At 39.2% G+C, this 10,000-nt stretch overlaps 1 protein-coding gene across 2 annotated transcripts in view; it reads left to right on the plus strand.

The window, feature by feature from the left end:
* Positions 1–10,000, plus strand: part of LOC140936696 (uncharacterized) — a 51,340-nt gene that overhangs the window by 24,678 nt on the left and 16,662 nt on the right. The window contains exons 13-22 of one of the 2 annotated variants that reach the window (XM_073386182.1): positions 1,356–1,433; positions 1,765–1,842; positions 2,968–3,030; positions 3,125–3,187; positions 3,974–4,030; positions 4,688–4,729; positions 6,071–6,128; positions 7,162–7,209; positions 7,620–7,705; positions 9,051–9,134. In XM_073386182.1, the coding sequence (XP_073242283.1) occupies positions 1,356–1,433; positions 1,765–1,842; positions 2,968–3,030; positions 3,125–3,187; positions 3,974–4,030; positions 4,688–4,729; positions 6,071–6,128; positions 7,162–7,209; positions 7,620–7,705; positions 9,051–9,134 (657 nt within the window). The remainder of the gene's footprint in view (positions 1–1,355; positions 1,434–1,764; positions 1,843–2,967; positions 3,031–3,124; positions 3,188–3,973; positions 4,031–4,687; positions 4,730–6,070; positions 6,129–7,161; positions 7,210–7,619; positions 7,706–9,050; positions 9,135–10,000) is intronic. The other variant, XM_073386183.1, reaches the window with a different exon arrangement.

The following is a 10,000-nucleotide window of genomic DNA, read 5'->3' on the forward strand; positions in this document are numbered from 1 at the left end:
TAAAGCTTAGGTCGATATTATTAATTAAATATGGCGAATGGCTTCAATCACTGAATTATCCCTTTTTCAAACTCATAAATCATGGGCTATCCGCAGCACCCCAACCTCGCACCCAACCCTCTGTTCCCTTCCAACAAAATTCAGTTTATGTTAATGGAGCTGTGACAAAATGACTTTTGCCCTAAAATCCTGCTTTAACTAGTAGCTGATAGCCTGCGTGCAGACGTCTCCTATTTCCTTTGTTGCATTAGAAGCGAGCTCATATCTTAGTACACTAATACAGTGAAACCTGTATTAAGCGTTGAACGGACAATAGCCGAAGTCTCAAAATTTATTTCCCTTATTTTCTTTAAATGAACCCTTTATTAAGTGGACACCTAAAGAGGACGCGGACACCTAAAAAGTGCCTGAAATAGTCATTTCTATTGTTACCAACCTGTATTTACCCTGCGAACAGAGTCTCCTTCGATCTTCCTAGGAAAGATCGAAGCGACTCTGCTAGCAGTGTAACCTGTATTAAACGGACACTTGTAATCAAATTCCACCACCCAACATGCCAGTACGGTGGCCCAGAAGGGTCACACATGCAAATTAAAAATGTTGCTGCAAATTAAAAATAGTACATGCAAATTAAAAACTGTACAATGCAAACTAAAAATATTACCTGCAAATTAAAAATTGTGCTGCGAATTGAAAATAAAAAACATATCGATGCAAATTAAAAATGAAAAGTCCTGCGCGCGCAGCAACATTTTTAATTTGCATGGGTGACCCTTCTGGGCCACCGTATGCCAGACACCGGAAATGCGAAAGATTACCTCGAACTGCCACCCACAACTTTTTCGATTTTTACATTAAAAAACGTGACTTGACAAACTCTTTTTATTAGTTTCACAGTTCAGTATTGTTTTCTATTTCGTTTTGTTTGTATAGAGCTTGTTTCACTCATCTGATTTCTTCAAATTTGAGTTTCAGTCTTTGTTTATGGTACTATGATCAATTGGTCCACTTTGATAAAGAAATTAATGCAAACGTTTATCGTCAAAGTCTCTGGGAGTATTCTTAACATTTCCACTGTTCATCTGAATGGCATTTGACTTCTCATGTGATGTTATCTATCGAAACCTGTATTAGGCAGACACCCTGTATTAAGCGGACACTACAGCTTTCATCGAGGGTGTCCGCTTAATACAGGTTTCACTGTAAAATAATATCAAAATAAAGGGACTCTTAAGAGTTGTTATGTGAATAACGTAATACTTATTGGTAGTGCAGTTTCTTGCTTCAGCTCCTAGCTGTAGGAAGATAATTATTAAGTATATTAACAAAAAAAACGGACTTTCTTGGTCGTATAGGAATCTTTCTCATCAAAGGCTTCGACAACTCTGTCGTCATCTAGGGCAGCTCAACAAGATTTGTCAGAGGATATAAAGGTAGTTCAGCTACAGTACTGTAAAGAATATCATTGTTTTTTTTCCCTACATTATTTAATCAGCTTCGGTTTGATCAACTTGTGTCGAATTTTTCACCGTAAAAGGATTTAAAAATGCAACCTAAATGTATTTCACATGGGTAACATTACCTTTTGGAATTTTTCCCAAAAGAAAAGATTAATATTGTGTGATAATAATACTAGTAATCATCGTCATCATCATGATAATAACAATAATCATAATAATAAGTAATAATTAGTTGATTAAACTATCTGGCTCTTGGCTATGACGTTGAATTTATAAAAAATGATGTGTTTCATTTTACCTCTAGGAACTGGAAGAGGAAAATGAAATGCTTAACCAAGAATTAAACAAGCTTAGAGTACAACATCAGAAAACACTGGAAAGGGTAAGGTGTTGGAAAGGTGTGAGATTTAATATTAGCTTGAGGTCTGTCTCTAAGTTCGTAGCAAACGAGGAACACAATTATTTGACTACATCTAACGTATCGTTTCTGACCAATTGCTGTTATCTTTTGTTGGTACTTTGTACTTGGGTTTTTTAAACCGTCTGTTTCGCAGTTACGTATACATGTTTATGTACCACTAACCTGAGATCAGGCCCAATTTTAGCGGTTCTCATACATTCTCTCTAACGGCTATTTCGTTTCGCCTTGCCCGCCGGAATGTTCTTACAAAGCGAAACGAAAATTGAGCCTGATCTCAGGTTAATGTACCACATGTTTAACTTGGAGTATAAACTTTGTTAAGTGACCGCATCACTTGTGTGGTTTCTCTGGTTTGTTCTGTTTCAGTATAGTCCAGATCATTCTTAAAGGCTTTTTTTTCTGATTTAGAGAAAAAAAGGTTTCCCTGGGAAAGTTGGTCACCTGCGCTACAAAAGTTTTTTGATTTGTCCTTCCAACAAAAAATGTCTCCTGTGTTTTTTTTTCTCGTTGAGCTTCGCTGGCCTGCCGCCTACTTTCTCTTTGTCTCGGTCTTTCTCCTGCTCTATATTCCAAATATGTGGACATGACAATTAATCTAAGCTTAATACTTTGGACACCACGGATACAGAAACAATTTTCGCTTTCCGTTTTCGTCTTTATTGACTCTATAGTTGTCTCTCCTTTACAAGACGCGGGTGGCTATGTGATTTCCCGCCAAAATAACCTCGAGTTGCGTTTGGGTTGCCATACCTGTTGATTGAGTTATTTTACATTGGTATGCCTGTGGTGCGGACGGACGGTCGCTCGGTCGTTGTACGGTCACGTGATTACCAAATTTTGTATACGAGGGGTAGATTTACTTAGCTATGGGGCTCCGCACGCGCGCGCGTGGAGCTCCTGCTAAATGGAGCCACTTAATAATTTAGCGATATTTATGCAAGGGTCCCGTTTGTATGGACACCTAGACTTCGCAAAACAGCATCTTCTTTGTCAGCGTTGTTTTTGGACAACGGCAAACATGACCAATATATTTGCGTTGAGTTAATTACACCATGGACCGAATGAAGTTGTTTCTCTGTTTTTCAGCTTCGTGACCTTGAAGCGCAACACGAAACTGCTTCGGTTGAACCTACAGCAAATCACGTCAATGTAAGTATAAGATGAATCGATGAGGGTAAAATCTACACGTATGGTTTGTACCGAGGTTTATGGACCTTTTTTAACTAATTTCCTCATATTTTAGGGACATGTGGAGGAAGAAATATTGGAAGCGAAAGAAAAAAGGATAGAGGAATTAGAGAAAGAGGTAAAACGTTTGCACCTGTTTCCGTCGTATGTTGCGGAACTTTAAGAGAAAGGCGTTTTTCCCTAATGACTTACGTCAGGCGGAAGTAAGTTGTTTTCCCTTTTAATATATCTTGATGCTGCCAAATTCGTTATGCTTAAAACTGTGAATGCGTAGTTGCTTTGCTCTTATAAAGTCTATTTGCCCAAAAGTGTAGGCGAACCACTGCCGAATAATATTGCAAAATGTTCACTTCCGGTAGACGTGCGTCGATCCGAAACGTCGTAGCAACCTCGTTCCCAGGGTTCCCTCCTACCTGTTCCTACGGAGCGAGAGAGAGAGACGAAGACGGGTAGGAGAGAGAACCTGGGAACGAGGTTGATGTCTTAGCTTAAACGTCCTCCCGGGGGAACTTTCACATGAAACAGACATGGATGCCCGCTGGAAATTTAGAATTTAACCCCGAAAGGAGACCAATCTGTGACTGGCTCAGAGTTTTTACCCTAAAGGAGACCACACTTCAACTCGGTCGTTAATTTTCTTTGCGGGGGTGGGGGGGGGGGGGGGGTGGAGTGGGTATATCTTTACGCACAACCCTGGCGATACTTTTATGCGATAAAACATTGGCTTTCCGTTCTGAACACCCTAATTGGGACGAAAATATGCAAATTCCATTCCTAAGGGAATATCTTCATATGGTAGTTCCCCAAGCTTTTTCCTGAGGTTTTAAGAGAAGCAAAAGGTAGAAGAAGTTATTATTATTTTCAATTTTATCGATCAATTTGTATTTTTCTATTTACTAATAAGTTAAAAAGCCTTACGGAGAATTTGGCAAAGGAAAAGGAGTCTAGGAATGATGCAGAGGTAAGCTAACTGTTATTCATTTCTGAAAACAGAAAGTAGTGTGAACACAGAGGCGAGGGGAATTCAAAAACATCAATGGGACTTGTCAACACTTGTCACCTCTCAAAAGCTAAACCTCGTTTTTTTTTAGGGAGAATGTCAACACCTAAACTAAGCATCAGTCATCAATCTGTGCAAGGACCATATCTTGTTGGCAAAAAATTGGCAAATTTCAATCAGTTGAAAATGTTTGAAATTGAGACTTCATAAAGAAACACAGAACAATAAAATATTGGATCCTTAGGTCGTTTTCCCTCCCAATTCGGTTTTGAAATTGTGGTTCGCACACCACCTGCATTGCATGTTAGTATTTGGATGGATTCTTGATGTGCATTGTTTAACAAAAATCGCAAACATTATAACTCAACCAAATTTTCGCGAACTTTACTGTTATCCGTTTGCATTCGCTTTCTCCCTGTACGTCGTCTTCCGAGGCCTTCTTGGTCATATCCGAGACAAACTCGCCTGAACCCAAAACGCTTGAGACAAGGCAATGCTTGCATAATATTAACTTCTTACGCCATGTTTTCCTTTTTCAAAGAAAGGGGACCGGTTTTACAATAGCTATAAACAGTGCATTCTTTCTCATCGCAAGTGTACAAAATGGTTCCCTTGCAGGATGAAATAATGACTCTGAAAGCCCAAGTTGCCTCGTACCAGGTAACACATGCATGTAGTCGATGTGTTTTCGATTAGTACGATGTATTTTTTAGTCAGGCGTTTTACCCTTGGCCCTAAAAACGAGGTTTAGGGAATACAGTCGACGTTTCTTTTTACTTGTACTTGTCAGACGTTTGAAGGGGAATGGAGAGGTTCCTCGATAAATCTTAGGATGCTTTGTTTGAAGGGATTCGGGATTTTAAAGTAAAATGGGGTGATATTCAGGATTGAATATGAGAATGCGGTATTGGGATTACGGGATTGAGCGAACATTTGGGAGGGATGACTGGATCAGTGAAGAATTATTTTTAGGACCCTCAATGTAATGGAGAAATTATGTACTAGTCAGTGAAAAGTCCCGCACCCTAAAACCCGGGGAATGTGGGGCATTAGCAGGAGATTTTAGCGGTTTTAGACCGTCACTTTTGCCACGTTATGCGGGGTTTTCGACAGTGTAATATAAGACGCAGGTATCAGCCACGGGGACCAATAGCGGGGCTCAGACGGGGATTTGCCCTTGACAGTATCTTGAATAGGCGTGGCATGGACCCAGCGGTACGGGAACAGAAGCATACAAATATTTCTCCTGAATGAAATTAACTGGAATATTGTTCTGGGAAGGCGTATAAAGCTAGAGGTCTCATGCAACCATAATCACTTGGAGAGGTTATAAGGTTTGGAATGCCAATTCTGTAACTCAGGGAAGATTACAATTTCGGCTGTGTGAGAGATGGACAGCACTGTTGATTTTACAACTGTTGAAAGTTCAATTCCGCCAGGAAAAAAATCTTGATTTATATTAATTTTGGTCAACATTGTACATTTATTTGTTGACGGAATTGCCCCGCATAGCGGGGAATTTGCTCCATTTAGAAGGCAGGCACGGTCTAATGCCCTGTATTCCCCGGATATGAGGGTGCGGGGCTAACCACTGACTAGTGTATTAAGGTGCGCATCCCCTTGTTTTACATCAAGTGAAATGTCCAAAGTACTTTTGCGTTGTGGGGTGTTGCGTTTGTCCTGAGACGGCGCATTTTTTACATTTAATCTTTGTTATAGCTCTATCTTAGAAATTTGTTATTAGAATACACTTACATACTCGTTACTTTTTGTAGTGTAAAGAATAAGAATTGCTCACTCGAATGCAGGGTTTTTCGAATGATCGCGAAACTTTCAAATGAAATGTTGACGCTTTGGTCCTCAAATAACAAACTAGCTGTAGTGCAAAATAATACTGGCAAAAATAGACAAGTTTAACCGGATTTTGGGTTGTTTTCTGTTTTTTTTTTCTCCCGAGTTTTACAAGGACTGAATTCCATTTTTCATGATTTTTCTCTTAAGGATGACAGTGCCGCTGATTTTAACTCCAGTGAAAATGATGAAGATGTTGACTTGCCAGGTAACATTTGTTGAAAGAAAAGCGAGTGTAGATTATAACTATTATTTAGGACGTGCGAATAATTATTTGCCTGGTACACTATTTGTTTCGAAAAGACAGGAGTTCACACCTCGAGTTGTGCGGAGTAGGATGTGTCCAAGAACAAATTTTCGGGTATATGTTCGGTTTATCTCTAAAGATCACACTTTGTATTATATGGTCTGAGTAAACAGCCTATATGTCGTGACGCCTCCACTGGTCTCCCCGCAAAATGCTGTCTGAGAAACGAGTGCAGAAATTTCATACTGATGACCAGATCTGGGTGGTGCTTCTGATTGGCTGAGGCAAATTTCCCACGCGGCACGACCAATCAGAAGCACTATCCGGATCGTGAAACTTCTTTTAGCTTCCTATTTATTACGCGTTTTATGGAAGAAATGTTTGTGTTCCTGTTCACTCTGTTTTTTCACTGCCGCTCATTTTCACATTGGTAGCCGCTAGCATTTCTCATTTTCTAACCGCCGCTATATAACTTCATGTTTCTCTTCCAACGAAATTAGTCTCCTTTGTTATTTGTTTCTCGCTCCTAGCTCTTTCCTTGTTATCTAAGTTAATGTAAAAAGAAAATTTTAGTGGAAAGAAAGACTCGGGTTTTTTTTTGGTTTTTTTTTTCTTTAAAAGCCCGGGCGGCCATGTAATTTACAGCCGAAACGAGCGAGGTCCTTGAAATGAAAAAATTCACCTCAGCTATAACATTCTCCTCTCCCGACGGGCAGACACCTGTGATTCCCTTCCCTCACCCCCAAAGAGTGTATGGACGGACGGAGTACGCGAGATAACTAAATTTTCTTACCCATGGTGCACCGCTGCGGGCGCTTCGCGCGCGAGAGCTCCGCCATTATACTTACGAAGAAAAAGTTTTTTTGGTAACGTTTTACCAAGTACTAATTAAGTTATGGCATTTAGGTTTACAATGAAATGGGTTTACATGAAAGACAATTTTCCATCTAAAGCAGGCTAAATTTATTTCAGTGATATTGTGTGTTCTTTTAAGGTGTGGACCACAACTGGAACTCAAAGAATAGCAACAGACGTTCCACTGGTATACGTTTAAACAATATTATCTTAAATTCTTCCTTTTTCAATTGCATTTACATGTTTAAACAGTGTACTGACTTAAGAGTAGGTTTGGGAAAAAATGAGCTTACAGTAAGCGATGAACTGACTGTTCAGTTTGGATACCCTCTATTTTGAGAGTACGGCTGAACTAAGAGATCCCTTGAAGTTAACTGGCTAGTACAGTTTTTTGTCATGTTGTTCAATTTGTATTACGATAATCAATGGTAATTTCCCTTCTAGATTCACTTCAGGCTGTTCTTTAGTAAACAGTGACACGCTACTGAGTGGGTGGTTTACATCGCGGTCCTATTGTGACTCTATTGTGTGCATCATTTTAACTTAAGAAGTGTTACATATAACTCTCTGTTTTGTTGCATTACGTTGATGTTGCAGATAACAAGTCAGAACAACTAATTTCACTGCATGGTCAAATCACAACGCTCAAGCTTGAGAACGAAAATCTCCGGGAGCAGCTTAAGGTGAACCATATTATTCATTCTAGAATTTCCCGACTGGCATGGGCGCAGTTCTATTAAGCAACTGACAATGCCTGTACAAATGTCTTCCAACTAGACTGCAAGCAGTCTCTTATTTTTCTTTAAAGGTTACTGCACGCGAAACCCAAGCACGCGGGCGGCGAGCCGCGATAAACGAGGGCGTAAGTCCCAATCCCTTATTGTAACGTAACGTCGTTGTTTGCAATCGCACTGGCTGAGATAAGAACAAGACGGATTTTTAAGCAAAAGGCGGACTACAAGCAGTCTATCTTCCAACACAAACTTGTCAGGCGCGTGACCAAGCTTTTTTCAGTAATAGTCGAGTTTTATCGCTGACCTTAAGTAAAGTACCTTTTTTCTAAAAGCATGGCTGTAAATTACTGAGAAAACTTACGTGTTGGCGAGATTGTAGAGGTTCCATCTGAGCATGAATACCGTTCAGTAGAAAACTCTTTGGTTAATCTTGACTTATTTTTCAACCGGTCCACCAAAATTCGTGTCGTGTCACGTGAATGTTGACTTATTTGTACTCCGCAGTAGATACTGATCTTTCTGCTGTATGAGAAGCGACATTAGAGTTTGCCAGGATGAGCCGCTTGGCTTCAGTGTCGTAGATCACACGCGTTTAAGTTCAAATCTTCCGATCGTCTAATCTGACTCTCAAATTTAAGTTATGGTTACAAAATAGAGTTCCGTGTTGCGTTTTAACCAGTCAAGATCGATCACTGTGGAAATAAATTTGTTGTTACTACGGGATGCATTGTGTTCTTTTTCAACCAAATTTCTGTTAAGCACTTATGGCTTAAATGCAGCAACCGTAGGGCAAATGACGGGTCATCGATCACCTTTGTATTTGGAGAGATTTACTGTTCTTCGAGAGACTGGCAGTCTTCAAGATCACGTAACGTCGGGAGAATTTATATTATATTGAGAAAATAAGTAACTCAGTAACATCTTCAAGTTTGGAGTTTCACTTAATTTGGAGCCTCGCTCTGTTGTGTGTCCCGCACTTTCGTCCCTCATTTTTGTGTCTTGCTCAAATGTGTTTTTCCCCTAGTTTTTTTAGCATTGTAATCATGGTGAAAGCGATTATATAAGTTTGGAGGAAATGTCGTCACGTTTAAAAACCTATACTCTCCAATAGAATTGAAAATAGCGGTTATCTTATCGCCCTTTAGGCTCCTTTAGTATCAGATTCACTTGAATTAGAATCTTCTTTACTCTGTGTGGATAGATAACAAACTCCATTTATTGTTTTGAGTAAAGACTTAGAACATGTTTGTAGTAAAAGGAATTTGGTTAAAGTGTGTCTTTGTTTTGAATTCAGCAACACCCACAGGTCAATGGCGATTTGTTTGATGTTCAAGCTTCTATTCCCACTATTCCACTCACAGTTTATCAGCAGCTTAAGGTAACGTCCACAACTTGCATATTTCTGCTAAAACACCAAACATTCAATAATTAAAACAGTTTTTTTCAGTCTACTCTATGCTATGGAAAGCAAGGTATCAGTTACTTAAGAGTGTGTCCATGAGAGAACCAGGCAGGAGGTGATAATGCTCAAATCACGGATTTCGCTCAAACTTGGCACAATTGATGGGTGTGGTGAGATATTAACCTCGACAAAAAATAAGGTCGCAATATTGAATTCCCTGGGATTTACAGGGACCCCCCCTAAAAACGACAAAATCTAGTCATTTTTGCATAATTAATTAGCTGACTTTGGTTTGGCTGTTCAACAAGAAGAAAAGACAACTTCGAATCTAATCAACTTTATCATCTTCTATGTTTATCAAACTTAATGCTCAGTAATTTATTTTTACTCTCTAGTTCGACCTCTTCCTATTATTTAGCCTAAAGTAAGGGCATCTTCTCATTGTTTTGACCAAACCCTAAATTTAAGGTATTTTAGTGGCTAACATCTCCCATGAGCAACAACCTTTGTACTTAATTCTCACATATTCTTTGAAAGACATCTTTAAGGTTATCAAATCAATCATAAAATATTTGGGCAATCTCATACTTTATCAATAATGACGTATTATGTACATCTGACTTGACGCTTATTTGTCATTTGACCAAAATTGGAAGAAACGTAACATTCGTTTTTTTAAACAAAAATAGCACAAAGTTGGCAAGAAGTCACAAATCAGATGCGTCATTATCGATACTAATAGCGGAATTGTTAGAACGTGTCACCTGAGGCATGTTTTCTGTGTTATTTATGGACGTTTGGATGGATATTTTATAGAACGCTTGAGTAAACACAAGGAGCAA

Source organism: Porites lutea, chromosome 5, assembly GCF_958299795.1.
Source record: "Porites lutea chromosome 5, jaPorLute2.1, whole genome shotgun sequence".
Taxonomy (NCBI): Eukaryota; Metazoa; Cnidaria; class Anthozoa; order Scleractinia; family Poritidae; genus Porites; species Porites lutea.